Here is a 17,415-nt window from a genome sequence, read left to right as displayed (position 1 = left end):
TAAATTTTAGCATCAGCTTGGGAATTTCTGTAATAAAGCTAGCTGGGATTTTGATAGTGATTCCATTGAATCTGTAGACAATTTGGAGAATGCCGCCATCTTAACAACACTTAGTGTTCCCATTGATGATCACAGAATGTCTTTTCATTTATCTAAGTCTCTTAAAATCTGTTTCAATAATATTTTACAGTTTTTAGTGTAGAAGTCTTGCTCTTCTTTTGCTAACTTTATTCCTAATTATTTTTTGATGCCATTGTAAATAGAATTGTTTTCTTAGTTTCATTTTTTGATTGTTTATTGCCAGTGCATGGAAATGCAATTGATATTTGTCTATTGATCTTGTATCCTGCAACCTCACCAAACTTGGGTATTAGCTGGAATGGATTTTTTTGTGAATTCCTTATGATTTTCTACATACAAGATCATTTCATGTGCAAATAGAGATAGGTTTACTTTTTCCTTTCCAGTCTGGATGCCTTTTATTTATTTTTCCTGCCTGATTGCTCTGGCTAAAACTTCCAATATTATGTTCAATAGAAGCAGCAAAAGCAGGCACCTTTGCCTCATTTCTGATCTTAGGGGTAAGCTTTCAGTCTTTCACCATTAAATGTGATGTTAACTGTGGGTTTGCATACGTAACCTTGGGTTGAGGAAGTTCCACGCTTTCTTAGATTGAGTGTTTTGGGGATGAAAGGATGTTGGATTTTGTCAAATGCGTTCTCTGCATCTGTTGAGATGATCATGTATTTTTTTCTTTATTCTATTAGCATGGTGTATTCTGTGGTTGAGTTTCATATGTTGAACCAATCTTGCATTCCTGGGATAAATCCGCCTTGTTCATAGTGTATAATCTTTTTTATATGTTGCTAGACTCTATTCACTAGTGTTTTGTTGAGGATTTTGTCTCTGTATTCATAAGGGATATTGGTCTGCGCGATGTTTTTGTCTGGCTGTGGTATCAAGGCAACACTGTCCTCAAAGAACCAATTGGGAAAGGTTCCCTCCTCTTCTATTTTCTCATAAGAGTTTGTAAGGAATTGGAATTAATTCTTCTTTAAACATTTAGTAGAATTTACCAGTGGAGCCATCTAGTCCTGGGGTTTCTTTCTGGGAAGTTTTTTTCATGAGACATTTTTTCTTGAATAAATGCTCCCTAGATTGCTGCGAGCCTTTAGTTAACTTCTAACAATCTGAGAAAGTTGATTCTGACAATTTGCCAGTGTTTTCATTGCTTTATAGAGGGGAGGATTTTCAGAGCTCCTTAATTCACCTTTTCCACTGATACCCTTTTAAACTGATGTTTAATTAATTTGGTGCCAGTCCTAAAACACCTGGAACTTCCTGGGACAGATTTGGAGACTTAACTGGGCTGTCGGCAAAGTGGACGGGTGGGAAGTCTTTTGTGTTGGATCTTTTTTCTATTCCAAGTGACCTAGTATATAATTAAGTACTTGAAAAAAAAAATAAGGCAAACAGAAATTGAATAAAATAAAAACTTGATTAAAAATTTTAAATGTAATTTTTATTTTATTTTTTTAAAATTGTTTGCACCATGAGGCAGTTGCACTTTTTAAGAAACCAGTGTTCTTCTTACTTCTTCCCATTGATGACCTTGATGACATGTTCCAAGGCCCTTGGGTGAAGGCAGCATGAGGGCCGGGGGCTCAGGTCCAGAGCAGAGATTATTCCCTGTGCAGAAGTCTCAGAGCATCGACGCCAGCATGGCACGAATCTCATCTCCCAACCAGGCTTCTGTCTCCCTTTCCTGGGGACTTACTGCTTTCACAAAAGAGCTTGAAAACCCGGCTGTCCTTGTTCTCCAAGTCCCCTTAAGGCTGCTGTTTTCTCACGTGTTGATGCTGAAGCCCACCAGGTAACGCAGCTGTGAGCAGTTGGCTCTGGTGAAGAGGGTGTGGGGTCCCATGGTCCCCTGGCCCCCAGGCCCCTGTAGCCTCTCCACTTTCTGTGGCTTCAGAGACCCTTCTGTGAAACCATCTGGGTTCTGTGTAATTAATGCATTTTGGACATTACTACCCTGGCCTGGTGGCCGCCCTTAGCTTAAGAATTTCTTCTCTTGGGGAAAGTTCCTTTCTTACCGGGGTGACCTCTGTACTAGGCTCTCTGAATTAATGAGAGCCCAAGAGATTGTGTCAGTGGATGGACCTGAATCTGGGGCCCGCCCCAGCAGTGCGAGCAGGGGGCAGGCTCCCCGGCCCCGCCTCCTGGAGCACTGAGTGGTGAGTCCATCAGTCCTTCGACTCCTCCCTAACGCCACGGGAGGGGAGTGGTCCTGTCAGTGGTTTGGGGGGAAACCGCAAAATGATTGGTGGAGAAGAACCCTCTGTTTGCAACACGAGTGGAATCACAGTATGGAATGGGTGCGTGTGCAGTTTCAAATCACAGTGGGATTTTGCTTTTAAGTCTTCATTCTTTGCTATGGGGGTATCGGTGTGCCCTTGGGGCTGGGAGGGAAATGTGGGCGGGGTCCGCGTTCAGGAACCTGTCCTCTTTCCTCTGCGGGCCACTTCCGGCTGTGGGACCTGAGTCATTTCTTCCTTTCAGAGTCAAAATTACAAATGCAAACGTTGTGGTTAAAGCTCATTTTTCCTCCAGGGAAGGCTCTGCGGTGACGCTTCAGGGGCAGATGCCCAGGAGAGGAGAAGGTTCCAGCTGCTGATTACTGCCAGGCAGGTGCCCTTTAACTGTTTCCTGCCCATTCACATAGGGCTGCAGTTGTTTTAACAATTGCCAAATACTGTCAAAAACTGTCCTCACTAAATCCATCTGAATGCCCCAAACCCTGAGCTGTCACAAAGCCTTAGGACATTCTTTACTCATAAGCTGAGAACAGCCTCAGAGGGGAGTGAGTGTTGGTATTTCTATTTTATTGACCAGGAACCTGAGACCAGACTTAGAAGACAGTTTGGGGGGCTGTGCTCAAAGGAAGGATTTTCTCTTGTCGTTCCTCCTGGCCCGGTGCTCTGGCCCGTGGATCGGGTGGCCTCCATAAGCAGATGTACGAGGGGCGTCTTGGCCACTGGCCTCACGGGGCCTCCCAAAGTCCATGCGCAGGAAGTTTCACAAAGAAGCAAGGAGTGCTCCTCGAGCCCTTCCTGTGGGGTCTCTTAAACACTCGGCTGAGCACCCCGGGGACCCCCGAGTGGCAGCTAAGTTTGCGGGAACACGAAGCAGACATCACACTCGATAACAAGTTTGTCTGAAGCAACAAAATCCAGGGAGATGGAAGCTCTGTCCCTACCGGAGCTCAGAGCTGGTGGTAGTTGTGGGAGCAGGCTCTATACTGTTCTCAGAACATTCCTCTACAACCCTTCCTCCTGCAGCTCGGGGAAGATCTCACCATCTGCCCCCAGGGCCACGGAGGACAACAGCAGACAGCCGGCCCTGCATGTTCTTGCCTTCCATATCCGTGGCTTCAATCAACCCTGGATTGAAAATGTTAAAAAAAAAAAAACAATAAAAAATAACAACACAACAATATAAAATGATACAAATAAAAACAATACAGTATAAAAACGATTTATACAGCATTTATACTGTATTAGGTATTATTAATATAAGTGATCTAGAGATAATTTAAAGTATATGGGAGGATGCGTATAGGTTATTTGCAAATATTACATCATTTTATAGAAGGAACTTGAGCACTGTGGATTTTGGTATCTGCGGTGGGAGCGAAGTGGGGAAGGTGGGGGGAGGTTTCCTAGAACAAATCCCCCAGGATACCAAGGGACAACCGTACATTGATTGAATCTCACAGTCTGGAAGAAGGGGCTCTCACACACAGTTACAGTTCAACAAGTAGGTATTCTGATAACGGTTTGTATGAAGTCCATGGAGAGGGAGTGGATCCCTTTGGAGAACGGTGTGCATGTGGCAAGGCCCAGTGGAGGGAATGGCACTTGGGAAGGTGGGTAAGGGCATCACAGCAGAGGGAGCAGCACTGAGCAAAGCAAGGTCAGTGTGTGCACAAGTCATGGCACAGGCCGTGATGCAGTTGCAGCTTGCAGTTCCAGTGATGAAAAATGAGGCTATGAAGATACGGTGGGAAAAAGCTAAAGAAAAATTCATCCATTCAAATTCAGCATGGAAGCAGAGGCAGGTGGGAAAAGGAGGCAGGGTGAAGGTTTATACTGAACAAAACAAAACAAAAACAGTGAACGATCACAAAGTGAAGTCACTGGAGGCTACTGCAGTATGGGGGAAAGAGCACTGGACTGGGAGTCCTGGCCTGGCTGTGCTCCTTACTAGTGTGAACTTGAGCAAGTTTTTGCTCAGTTGCTCAGTGTCCTCACTTGTAAAATGGGGTTAATCATGTTGAGCTACGGCTTGTTGGAAGGGCGAAGTGAGAGAGAGGAAACAAAAGTGCTTTCTCAGTTGTGAAGGCACTCATGGAGCACTTCTCTTTTCAGAGCTACACGATGGGCTGGAGAGTTGAGAGCTGGGCTGGGGTGTCTTTAGGCACAGAGAATGGAACTCATGTGGCCCCGGAGCCGCCTGGTTGCTAATTAATGTACTGTGTGGCAGCTGAAAGGGAAAAGGCCTCCTAAAACCAGAAAAAAGATGTGATAATTCAGGCTTTATGATTTTAGTTACTCATTTTATGCTTTCTTAAAGAATGATCAGCTAAACTCTAGAGCCTGTCATTCAAACCCAACAAAGCCATTCCACACTCAATTAATTTAATATGAAAGATAGAGTGGGCCATTAATCTATCGGGGAGCTGCAATCTTTGATAAAACACCCAAATTAAATTCTCCAAGTTAGAAAAAAAGGGAATTATCCCCTCTAGTACCATTTGAATACAGTTAGTTATTCAGTTCAACAGAGAATGCACTTCGTTATTCAGCCAGAGCTCTGGCTTCTGAGAAGGTATCAGGCACAGAAATTCATTTCATAACTTTTCAACTGAGAACTTGCAGGAGTGTGGAGTTAGATAACATCTAGTTAGTTGCCCAGAGATTTAGAGACGAGCCATCATGACTTGACAAATGATACTGTTTATAAAAATTGGACATTTATTATTGTTGTTGTTTGGTTAGAAATGTCAATAGGGTTTTGGAGCTGTCGGACTTGTGGTCGGCCCTGGGCTCCGTGAATCGCGCTATTTCTTGCGGCCCGCAGGCAGCCGGCGGCCGCACGCCAGTCGGCCCAGCCCTTGCCAGGCTGCGGGCAGAGCTGAGTGAGAAACGTGGGCTCAGGCCCCGGCCGGGGTGGTGCTGCGGGTTCCATTCCCTTCTCTCTTAGGGAGGTCTGGGTTTAACGTCAGTGATTCTGAAATGCTGTAGGCTTGAGACAAACAGAACCCGGAGGGGCTGTGGGGGTGGCGTCTGGCCTGGGGGCGGAGCAGAGCGGAATTTCGAGCTGGGAGAACAGCCGCAGGAGAAGACAACAGAAGGGCTTTTTCTATCCACTGACGGGATGGGAAATCGTGCAGTTTCTCCTCGGACGTAACTAATTTGAAGTGCTTTCCAAACTCTAGGTGCCATATATTTTTGGTATTATAACTCGGAAAAATGCCAACCTGAGCCCCCAAGTGGCCGATCTGTGCCCTGCTTAGGATTCTCTCTCTTGAGTGGCTCAAGCACCCCGGGTGTGGGGAGTGTTGGGTCTTAAGGAATTTCTGCAGTTACTCCCGGAGGCCACAGGGGGGCACTGTTGGCAGCCATCGGCATGGCCCGCAGGACGAAGATGGGAAACCTCGGTGGGGTTGAGAGAGCCCCCTCCCCTGGCCCAGGTTCAGCTGTGGGGGAACTTCGCTTACTTTCCCAGAGGTTCATCTCTCAGAGTCGTCATCATGAGTGCCAAACCCACCCGTTCTTCCAGGTGACCGTGGCCCCGGCCGGCTGAATTGCAAAGGGCCTGTGTATTCTCATCAACATCTGGGCCGCCTGTTCCTCCTTTTCAGGGGTCAAGAGGCCTCCCCTCTGCACAAAGTTTTCATTTTTCCCATTCCCTACCCAGCCCCCACCCCTACACCACCTCCCACCTCCACCCAGGCACAGCCCCTTTCTAAAGGTGCCATTCCAGCCTCCTCATCTCACAGGAAACACAATAAAAACCACAACAGATAATATTTAATGAACCTCTGCCACGTGCCAAGGACCGTGCAAGCCCCTTCTATGAACTACCCACTTGCGTCTCAAAGCAGCCCTATGAGGCCCTCCTTTTATAGACGAGGAAGCAAAGTGCAGATAGGGTAACTCCAGCTGCCCGAGATCACATGGAGAAGAATTTAAACACATGTACACACAATTTAAGTCTTTACTGATGTCTTTCCCTATATCATAGGATTCTTCATTAATTTGGGGGAACACTCTTCTGTTCACCCAAGGGATTACTACAAATTGATGTTGCTTTGAAGCATTTGATTTCTCTGTAGGATATAGCTGGGTCATCTGAATTCTACAGGGCACTGAGTCTTTTCTGTCTGGGCAGGGGATGGGGGAGGGCCTGGCATTTATGAGCTGACCCAGGGTTGGTCTGAGTCAGTGACCACAGCTGCAGAGAGGCAAGTTTGCAGCATGGCAGGTGCTTGGTGGAGCCAGAGCACTGTGTGTGTGTGTGTGTGTGTGTGTGTGTGTGTAAAGAGGGCAGGGGAGAGCTCAGAGGCCCACTGAGCATGGCAGGTGCTTGGTGGAGCCAGAGCACTGTGTGTGTGTGTGTGTGTGTGTGTGTGTAAAGAGGGCAGGGGAGAGCTCAGAGGCCCACTGAGCATGGCAGGTGCTTGGTGGAGCCAGAGCACTGTGTGTGTGTGTGTGTGTGTGTGTGTGTGTGTGTGTGTGTGTAAAGAGGGCAGGGGAGAGCTCAGAGGCCCACTGAGCTGGGAGAGGGGAGCAGCCAGGGTACTTCTTACAGGCTTCATCTGCCAGGTGTTTGCACTTGGGGAGCCACTGAAGGCTTTTGAGGAAGAGAATGGCAAGATTAGAGCTGGGCTTCAGGAGGATGGATTTAGTCTCTTTGTGACAAATGGCTCAGAGTCTCACCTGAGTTCCAAAAACCTGTCTTCCTAGTCTGCATACAATTTCTTTCTGCAACCTGTCACTGAGTGTTACTATCTCTCAGGGGCTGTAAACTCCCCAAGTCATTGGCCCCACTAGCGCATGAGCTTCCAGTGATTAGTTTGCAATCTAGTGACCGCAGAGCCCATCCCTGGGAGTCCTGACCTCGTTGGAGCCTCTCACCCCAATGCAAGGCAGGTATTACGGTGTTCTTTGTATGTGAACTTTACAGAAGAGCCAACTGGGCACCAAAACCCAGGTTTTCTCCCTAAAATGGCCTCCTTCCTCTTCTTTCTTTGGAAAATTCCCATTGATCTTCTCAGACTCGATCAAATTCTTTCTTCTGTGACAGCTGCCTGCTCCCTAGCAGAATGTGCGTGTTGCTGCCCCTAATCTCTGACAATACTTTATTGGTCCTTTTTACAATGATACTGCTTTCTTTTCATTATGGTAGAGATATTTCTTTGGTCTTATTTTTCCAGCTTGGCTCTGAGAAAGAAGGGTCTGCTTCTCTGTTATCTCTGTATCCAGCTCAGGGCCTAATGCAAAGTTAAATACTTAATTGGGTGCAATCAGTCATCCAAAAATATGTATCACCTGCCGTGTTCTTGGCACTAGAATACGGCAATGAATAGACCAAAGAAAATTCTCCACCTGCCCTCGTGGAGTGCACAGCGCAGTGGCTATTCTGCGTGTGAAACCCACGAGGTACACTTCCAGAAATACCTTCTGAGGGACAGACTTCACACTGCCTTCCTCAGATCTGGGCGATGTTATGCTCCCAGGAAGGGTTCTTTGACAACCTGTGAAGTAGAAACGCTTTCTTCCAGGACCAGGGCAGCTGACCTTCACCCCCAAATGCCAAAGGAGAGCACAGCTCTGGGGGGTGCCTGCTCCGCGTGTGTTGAGTGGTGTTGGAGTAGACACGCGCACTGAGATTTTACTCCAGGAGGAGAAGGTGACCTGTGGGGGTCGGGGACAATCACTAGCCCAGCACAATTAGAAGAGAAAGGCCGGCTTCGAGAGTTCTCTATAAAAGGATTGGGTTTTAGAAGCAGAGAGGGGCCTGCCAAGATGCAATCAGACTACAAAATAATTGGCTTTAATTCTAGACCTTGTCCCCAATAAGTTTCGTTGCCTGTCCTGCATTTTCCCAGTTCCAGACCTCCCTTCTGAGTTTTAGAAGCAGCAACACACAGATGTCTTTTCAGGGCCGCTTGGCTGAGACAGGGCCCTTTGTGAGGAGCACAAAAAGACGGAAGGTGGAGAGAGGGGTGTCCTGGAGTCCTGTAACCTGTACAGTTACCAAAAGATCCTCTTCCCTCTCCCTCTCACACACTCACCCACCAGCTCCCAAAGTCATAGGAAACAAAAAATAAAGGCACCAGAACTGGGACACCAACATTTCCAACAACTTATCCTGTGGTAGCAGAAAGGATGGTTTGTGGCCTGGTCCACTGACCCAGGTGGGCAAGTCTCTGTTCTTCCTTGGGCCTCAGTTTCCACGTGAGTAACATGAGGAGGTTGGACCAGATGGTCCTTACTTTTTGGGAGACAGGGTCTCACTATGTTGCCCAGGCTGGTCTTGAACTTCTAGACTCAAGGGATCCTCCCACCTCAGCCTCCTGAGTACCTGGGATTACAGACACGAGCCACTGCACCTGGCTGGCCCAGGTGGTCTTTAAATGCTCCTTTGGCTTTTTGCAGGAAAGAGCTCTGGTGTCAGATACACAGAGTTTCAAATAGAAGGTGGCTCGGGGGAGGAGGGGGGGTGGGGCACGTGATGGGAAGAGCCTCATGGGTTTTAGAACCAGGTACCCCTGGTTTCCATTCCTGGCTCTGCCCTTTATTAGCTATTTGACTTTGTGCAAGTTACTGAACCTTTCAGAGGCTGGGTTTCCTCACCTATAAAGCGGAAAAATGATGTGCCTTTCCCGGGTGGCTGGGGGAAGTGTCTGCAGTGAGATGCTGCCTGGAGGGCACAGAGCCCAGGGCTTGGCACAGGGAAAGCCCGCAGTCAGCGCGGGTGATGGCCGCGGTGTCTGGAGATGCGACCACCCGGACAGGTGCCCTTGAGGCTGGGCAGGTGGGGACAGGGTTTCAGAAGCTGCTCTGAGCAGGGCACTCCCAGGAAGATGGAGATGGAAATGTCCATCTAAAGGTTCTTAGATCTTTCTGGAATGGAGTCACAGCAACAAACAGACAACTCTAAATTGTTATGATTGTCCTTACCTCCATAGGGACCGGCTTGCCCTAGGGCTGCTGTTAGGGCCGGACCAGGGCTGCCCTGCCATTCCTGGGCTTCGAGCCTCCGTGCAGCCTCTGTGGGTCTGAGTGGCCGGTCCTGTGTGAATCCCGGGCCTCCTGGACTAAGCCCGGTCCTGGCTTACGCAGTGCACGGCCTGGGCTGCAGGTCTGGGCCAACGCTGTCTCGCTCTTTCCAGTGCGCCGTTCCAAGGCTGCTGATGAAGAGAGGAGTCGCCGAGCCCAGCGCGCCCGGGACGAGTACCGGCGCCACTCGCTCCGCGCCATCCAGAAGGGCACCGTCGCCGGCCTCAGCTCCATGTTCCGAGAGCTCGGCCAGAGCCACGAGCGGGAGGCTCCGGGCCCGGGGCCGCCGCAGCCCCTCCCTGTGCGGGTCAGGTGGGTCGGGCTCTGCGGCCCGTGCGGGGGGCGGGGCCTTGGCCTCGGGCATGTGACAGCGACGTCCGGTACCGGTTCTGCTCCAGATTTGCAGTGAAATTGGGGTTAGTCATTGCCCCTCTTTGGACCTCAATGTCCCAGTCTGTGTAATGGAGGGGGAGGGGCAGGAGAGGTGTGAGGGGTGGAGATTTCTAGTAACTTTGAAGTTCTGGGAGTCTTAACCTTTTTGGGATCAAGGATTCCTTTGAGAGTCTGAAGAAAGCTGTGCTTTTTCTGACATGTGCACATATAAATACCCCAAAATGCTTGCATGCAATTTACTCTTAAAGGTCCGTGGACCCCAGGTTAAGAACTTGGAGCGAAAGACCCCAAATGGGTTGAGTATGGCCCAGCAGCCTGGAAACCGGGGCTCGCTGCCTTTTGTACCCACAGGCAGCACTGCTGTCTCCCAGTTGGATTAACAGGTTTGCAGCTTAGTGTGGTTGAGTGCAGAAGGGTCCCCACACACATTCGTGTCCCCAAAGGGTTTGTTTGGCAAGGGCACTTAGGTGACTGCCCACAGTCGCCAGGACCAAAGGTCGAAAGGTCGCAGGGAGCCTCTCCACCTCCTGCCTGTGGCCGCCTCAGGCAGCCCCAAGGTTTGACCCCTCTCCTCTCGGGTGCCACCTGCTCCCATCACTGCCGAGCGAGCACCTGCCGGCTCCCTTAGCCACAGGCAGTGTGCCCGAGAGTCCCTTTACCCCCAGATCACAAAGGGTTGTCTGGGTTTTGCTTTACTTGGGATTTGGGGTTATTCATAACCCTCTTCTCCCTCTCCCTTCAGTCTAGAGAGAGCTGACCCTGACTTCATTTCTTCCCTCCCTCCCTTCCGCCCCTTCCCTCCTTGTCATGTATGTGGTTCCCAAACCAGAGAGTTTAAAAAGGTCTACGGAGAAAAATCCCACTCCTTCCCTTGTCCTCCGTCTGCTCACTTCCCTCTGCCCCCATGGGCAACTACTGTTCTGCTGTGTCCTCCCAGTTTCTTTTTGCAGTTGCCAACATGGAAAACCTTATCCCCCCTTTTTTGCATAAAAGATTGCATATTATACATGGGGCTCTGCGCTTTGATTTTTTTCCCATTTAACTATTTTTAGAGGTCTTTTCATATCAATTCTTAGCTTGTTAATTTAATTTTATTTTAGGTTATTTTTAACAGGTGCATAGTATACTACTGCATGGATGTGCTATAATTTATCAAAAACTTTGTATTAATGGACATTGGCATTGTTTCAAATCGTTGGCTGTTACCAACAGTGCCCTTAATGAACAACCTTGCAGAAGTTTATTTTATACACAAGTGACTGTTACCTGCAAGAGAAACCCCCAAAAGTGGGATTGCTGGGTCGGGGCTGTGTGCATTTGTGATATTGACAGTAGTCATCAACTTGGCCTCCACACGGGGGGCAGCAGTTCACTCTCATCCCTCAGTCTTGCCGACAGTGCCTTGGCAAACTTATGTTTTGTATGAGAAATAATATCTCAGAGCAAATTTAAACTTGTGTTTCTATTTATGAATGAGGTTAAACATTTTGTATATGTTTAAGGGCCACTGGTATTTCCTTATCTATCTGTCCTTTCTTCTACCCATTTTTTTTTTATTGTGCTATTGGTCTTTTCCTTTTCGATTTCTAGGAACTCCTAAACTATTAGCGAGGAGCATCCCTTTGTCTGTGATAAACATTTTTTCTCATTTTGTCATTTATCTTTTGACTTTAGTGATGGAATTTTCTGTCATGCAGAAATTCTTGATTTTTATGAGGTCAAATTTCCTTTTGTGTCTTTTAGATTTGGGGGCATAATTAGAAAAGCCTTCTTCCTCTTTATGCTTTTAAAAAAGAAACCTTGAATTATCCCTTGGACCCACATGACAGAGCCTCATGGACCCTGCGCGGCCTGGTTCTAGGCCCGCTGTGCAGTCACTAGGGGAGCTGCAGGCCCCCAGAGAAGCCACCCACTAGCCTTCCTCTTGTGGCTGCCCCAAGGGACAGACCCCGTGGCCTCGCTGCTCTCAGCTTTGTGGCACTTGCACTGGCCTGCACACCTGCTGTCAGTGCTGAAGGGTGGGAGCACTCCGCTGGTGGGAGGGGAGTTCTAGGTGCAGGAGTGAAGCTCTGGCCAGGGCTCCTTGGAGCAGCCATGCGAGCCTAGCACTTATAATCTGAGGGAATCAAATTCCCTGCTTAGAAATTCTCTACTTGGAAACAAATTCAAATCCACTGCTTAGGAACAGAGGGACAAGAGTGAGTGAATTTTCTTTGCTGTTATTTATAACCTCCGATTGCCTTCTAAGGAGAGTAAGTCCTAGAAACTAGAGGATCTCCCCCCAACCCCTGTGAAAAAGTAACACAGTTATTTTTTCAGGGAATGCAAATGTGGAGGAAGAGGCTGGGGGGTGGGCAGGGCTGCCCTGTGCTGCTTAACAAAGAGGAAGGCATCTGACTTCCTTGGGGGGAAGGGGGAGGATGCTGCAGGCAGCTAGGCTGTTGTAGGGCTGGAGGGTTAAAGGAAGCCCAGAGAGGCTGAGGGAAGACAGGGTTTGGAGGCAAACTCAAGGGATGATGGCTTTAAGCTGTGGAATGTCACCTCACTTTCTGTTTTTCTTCCAACATCTTTTCTAAAAGCTACAGTGTTCTCTGCTGTGTACGTGCGTGCCTGTGTGCAGGAGTGTGCGTGTGTATGTGCATTCATTTTAGGGCAAGTACAAATATGCCAGGCGGATTCATTCTGGGACTTGCAAGGAGGTGCACTGAGTCCAGCTCAGGGTCTTGGCACAGGGCAATTACAGAGACTACGCAAGGGGACAGCTGGCATTTGTTTTATGAAGAAAAAGGACAGCAGTGGTGAACTCTAAATGCCAGTACTATTAGGTGGATAGCAATGATAAAATAAGAATTAACCGGGTTGCTGTCACTCAGCTGGAGATGGTGAGGGGGCTGTGGTTGATCAAGGTGGGCCGAGGCCTTGCTGTTCAGATGTTTCCGTGCAATGAGGTAATGCAGTATGGTCTCGCTACAGTTAATGCAGCACATCGTTGTTGGGTGCTTGCTGTGTTATGCGCTGCCAAGCTCTTACTGTTTTAGTGTAGCCCGAATACAGCAGGGCTCTCATGGGGCCCTGTCCGTGTGTGTATTCAGAAACCACAGGTCAGACACAAAAGCAATGACAGTCTTGGCTTACTTGTGAGAAAACATTGAACCGTACCTGGTACATTCTCTTGCATGCTTCACACGCTCCTGCTCCCTCCACTCCGTCCCTGTCCGCAGGCCGCCCGTGTGCAGTGCTGTTCCCTCCCGGCTCCTTTCCCCTGTGCTCATCCTTTGTATTTCCTGGGCGGGGAATCTCAGCTATTTCCAGAGCACGTGGGCTTCTCTGGTGTCTCAGTTCACTGTCCTGATTCTGCCACACAGAAGTGCAGGAGCTAGTGGCAAAGGCAGGTGTTCCTTTACAGGGTGGACAGGGGGCGATACAGGGCACGGGACCTAGAATTCTCTGTATCGGGGAGTGAGGGGTGTGGGGGACTCTCACATAGCAATAACTTTGTTCCTGTTCCATCAGGATGTCGATGTTCATGTCCTGGCCGTGCTCCGGGAGGAATCTGCCTTTTCTTTTTCTCTGGTGTCTCCTCTGAGCCTTTTTTCACTCCTACCTGGGTGGATTTTTTTTTGAAGCAAGTGATAACAGTTTTCTTTTAGAAAAAATAATAACAGCTGGTACATTGTAATCTGAAAGTGCCCTCGACTACCTGGCTTGTTTAATCCTCTCCACGGGTGAATGTGGGCGACAGGCTTACCCATTCCCTCCATGGCCCTCCTGCTCTCCCCCCTCCCCTCCTCCTCCCTCTCCCCTCCTTTCCTCCTTCCCTCTTCGCCCCTTCCTCTTTCACTCCCCTCTTCTTTCCACCCCTCCCACTCTTCCACCCTTCCTCTCTCTTCTCAGCCGCACTTGGGAGCGCCCGCTGCGTCCCGTGTCCAGAGATGTCATCGTGCGCTGGTTTAAGGAGGAGCAGCTGCCTCGCCGAGCCGGCTTTGAGAGGAGCACCAAATCCATCGCCCCCTGGTTCCATGGTAGGACCGCTTTCCGGGCCCCGGGGCAGGCAATTCCCACATCTGTGCCTCCCTTGAAGGACGGCTGTCATGGGGGGGGGACTGGACACCCTATGCCAGCGCCATTCTGCCCCCACCATCTCCTAGCAGGAGCCCAGGAGACTGGAGGCCCCAGGGATGCGGCCGGCGCTCCCGCTCTCTGCTGGGAAGGGGTGCACGCGACTTGCCCTCTGCTCTCCCTGGGCAACCTGCTGGGCCACCAAAGACCCCTCAGAGGCGTCTTCTCTGTAGTCAGGACAGTGAGCTCTCAGAGGACCACGCGCTCCCGGCTGGGCAGGGCCCCCATCTTGCCCTCTGATCCCGCCTCCCTGGATCTGGCCACAGCCTGGCACGCTGTAGGCTCTGAGTGGTACTCGCGGGCGAGATGACAGGTGGCTGAATGCAGACAGCAGGGTCACCCAAACAGAATATTAGAGCTGGGGGGCTCCTCGAAAGTCCCCCCTTGCCTGCCTTGCTCCCAAAGCTTTTTCTCCGTTCCTCAAACGAGCCGTCCTCTCCCTCTGCACCTGCTGTCGGCCTGCTTGCTTTTGCTGTGTTCTCGAGGCTCTCTGCATGGCAGACACAGTCTCATTTTCCATCTCAAGTATCCCTCCTCAGAGAGGCCTTTCCTGAACCCCTTACCGACAGCAGCCTTCCCCAGTTTCTCTCCGTTCACCCTGTTTATTTCCTTCGAGCACTCACCCAACTGGTGCTTGTCTTACTCACTTCTTGTCTGTTCTCCTACCTGCATGTGAGCCTGTGAGGCCCAGGACTCTGCCTATTTCCCGCATGCCTGGCACAATAAGTACCCAGGGGAGGAGCAGGTAAAGGCGGGAATGAAGTGTCAGAGTTGGGATTAGATCCCAGGCTTTCCCATTCCAAAGAATAGCCCTTGCTTCTCTGCACAGGTGTGTGGGTTCCTTCGGGACCTGGGAGGAATCGGAAAACCCAGATCCACACCCAAGAGGGTCAGGTTAGCCTTCCTGGTGGTCATGTGCTCAGCGGGGTCAGGGCCCTGTGTCTCAGGTATCTCTGTGCTCAACCCTCGCCCCTGGCTCCGACCTGCCCAGGTTCAGGTGCAGAAGTACCTCCAAGACAAACTCACCATCTTCCTCTGTTGCCACTGCTGTTGAGTCCCCCGCCTCGACTCATGGCAGCCCGTAGTGCAGGTCTGCCTGGGCATGGGCATGCCTCAGTGACACATGCATCCAAAGTCTACGTGACTCCCACCAACCAGGGTTTATTTCTTATTCATGGTACATGCCCTTGGGGGGTTGGTGGTAGACTTTCATCTGGGGCTCAGCCTGGATGAGCTGCTTCTATTGGAAACTCTGATGGTCTCATGGCAGAAGGAATGAACCACACACTGGCCCCTAAAGCTTCTGCATGGAATTGACACAAGCTGTTGTTGCTCATGTTCCGTTAGCCAGAGCCAGTCTGGCATCCATGGTGCAGTGGACAGTTTTGAAGGATAATTGAATCTAATATAACCACCATCCACTTTTACACTTCTTCCTTCTCCCCGGCCCCCGCACATCCAGCAGAGGATGGAGCGGCACTGTGGCTCGGAGAGAAGACAGCACTCCTGGGTGACCGAGCCAGGTGTCTCTAGAGCTGGCCCTGGGGATTTCCTGCCTCTCACTTCTGTCCCAGTTGTGTCTCTGTAGCCCCTAGTAGAGCTTCTATTTGAATCACCACTTTGCTCCTCATTCATATGTTATCATAGTCATGGAAGCGCAGCGCTGGCATAGTTGCCTGCAGGGGCAGCTCAAACGTGCCGAGGTGAGGGTTTGGCAGCTGCCCTGGGTCCCCTGTGTGCTTTCCGTAGCCAGTGGAGAAGGCACAGCAGAGGTGTTCAAATCTATCTTTAGCTTTATTTTCTGCCTTGATTTACAAAAAAAAGGTAACTTTTCTATTGTCACAGAACAAACAGAATCAAGATTTAAGTCTTATAAAAGTTGCTAATACACGGACCGGAGCTGTTCGGTGGCAGAGTTTTCATTGATCTGCGACAGAATGAAAGAAGGCTCACCTACGTAGGGCAGCCAGGTATCCTTACTTAGGAAGGACTGTGTCGTACTCTAAGATTATAGCCTTCTCTCAGTTGTAGTGTTACAGTGTCTTATCTTTTATGAATTGATGGTGACAGTAGGCTAGAGTGGTTATTTTTATATATTGTCCTTGCTTGGAAAAGCAAAAAGGTAGCAGCCCTATGTTGGTTCTCAAGACCTTTTTAGGTAGCTTTATTCATTCCTAAAACCCCAAAGTCTGAAACAAATGGTGTGGTCCAGCTTCTCTCCCAGTGTAGGAATTCCCTGAGGGGGCAGGTAGGACTCCCTCTGCCCCAGTTGTTACGGAGACAAGCAGCCCCCACAAGGCTGCTGTTTCAGGGGTTTTGCAGGAGGTTGGCTGGGGTCTGCTCTCTCGGGCTTGGCTGGGTGTCTCAGCTGCCACGGCTCTGCTCCACGGCTCTGTCGTGCGCCTCTGGGGACCAGCGGGCTTGCTCAGGTGTGCTCTTCTCACGGCAGAGCACAGGCACCAGAGAGCAACTGGCAGCACCCGAGGCTCTTGAGATCCAGTCTTAGAACCAGCCCATTGTCACTTCTGCCATTGTCACTTGGGCCTCATGCCATTGGCCGCAATATGTCATGGAGTTGAGGGGCAGGAAAACAGATTCTGCCTTTTTCTTATGAGGAACTGTAAAGCCATATGTCAAAGGATGTGGAGACAGGGAGGGAAGAAGGCTCTGAGCCGGTAATGCCATCTATCACCATCCCAATAGAAATCTTTTCTTTGCTGGGTAAAACAGTCCGAGTTAATGTGGCTGGATTTTAGATGCAGGTTAAAAATGACTACTGCGACTTCTATTTCCTTCCTTTCTCTCAAACACATTTGGATGTGTTGTGGTGTAATTCAAAGAGCAATGTGGGCAAAGAGTCCGAAGATGTGGGGTCCAGTCTAGAGCCCAGCAATTCTGTGACCTTGGATGTGTCCTTTAAATTCCCCATCTGTGAAATTCACATCATAACACCTACTTCATAGGATGCTTATGAAGATCAAGGCAACAAGAGTACTTTGTCCATCACAAAAAGCCACGTCCATGAGAGTGCTGATGTCTCCTGGGGTCTGGGGCCAACCCCCAGAGACCTTACTTCCTCTGGGAAACAGTTTGGGGAGATGGGCTCAGAGGGGAAGGGGAAGGGGATGAGAACTGGCTTTATTTTGGGGCCACAGGGTTCTAGATAAAGTCTCCTCTGTTAAAAAGAGCGATAGTAAAGTAATTCTTTGTTTCTCCTTTGTTCATTGTTTTGTTCCAGGAGTTATAAGAGAGACTTCTAGTTATATATATGAATAAAACTATTCCTGAAATAGTTTTATTTCAGAAATGTACTAGAGAAATGCTAGGACATATAGGCTTGGCTTTGGGGAAAAAAATCTCTTTTTGGACATGGATATGCATCTTAAATTGTTAAGAATATCCTCTGTCTAGACATTGACTCAGTGAAAACCCATTTGTCTTCCCAAGATTTACTTCTAAAGAACAGTCGAAATTGGTCCAGGGTTTATTGTTGGGGCAACAACCCATTGGCTGTCTTGCTGCTATCCCTTAGGGCTTGGCGCAGAATGGGGCT

General features: G+C 49.4%; 1 protein-coding gene across 2 annotated transcripts in view; it reads left to right on the top strand.

The window, feature by feature from the left end:
- SH2D4B (SH2 domain containing 4B) overlaps positions 1 to 17,415 on the top strand; it is a 72,547-nt gene that overhangs the window by 40,514 nt on the left and 14,618 nt on the right. Inside the window, exons 5-6 of one of the 2 annotated variants that reach the window (XM_045568445.1) lie at positions 9,464 to 9,653; positions 13,638 to 13,765. In XM_045568445.1, the coding sequence (XP_045424401.1) occupies positions 9,464 to 9,653; positions 13,638 to 13,765 (318 nt within the window). Of the gene's footprint in view, positions 1 to 9,463; positions 9,663 to 13,637; positions 13,766 to 17,415 lie in introns of both variants that reach the window. The other variant, XM_045568444.1, reaches the window with a different exon arrangement.

This window comes from Lemur catta, chromosome 14 (genome assembly GCF_020740605.2).
Source record: "Lemur catta isolate mLemCat1 chromosome 14, mLemCat1.pri, whole genome shotgun sequence".
NCBI classification, from domain to species: Eukaryota; Metazoa; Chordata; class Mammalia; order Primates; family Lemuridae; genus Lemur; species Lemur catta.
The sequence above is the reverse complement of the archived record's forward strand: the minus strand, read 5'-3'. Positions and strand labels throughout refer to the sequence as shown.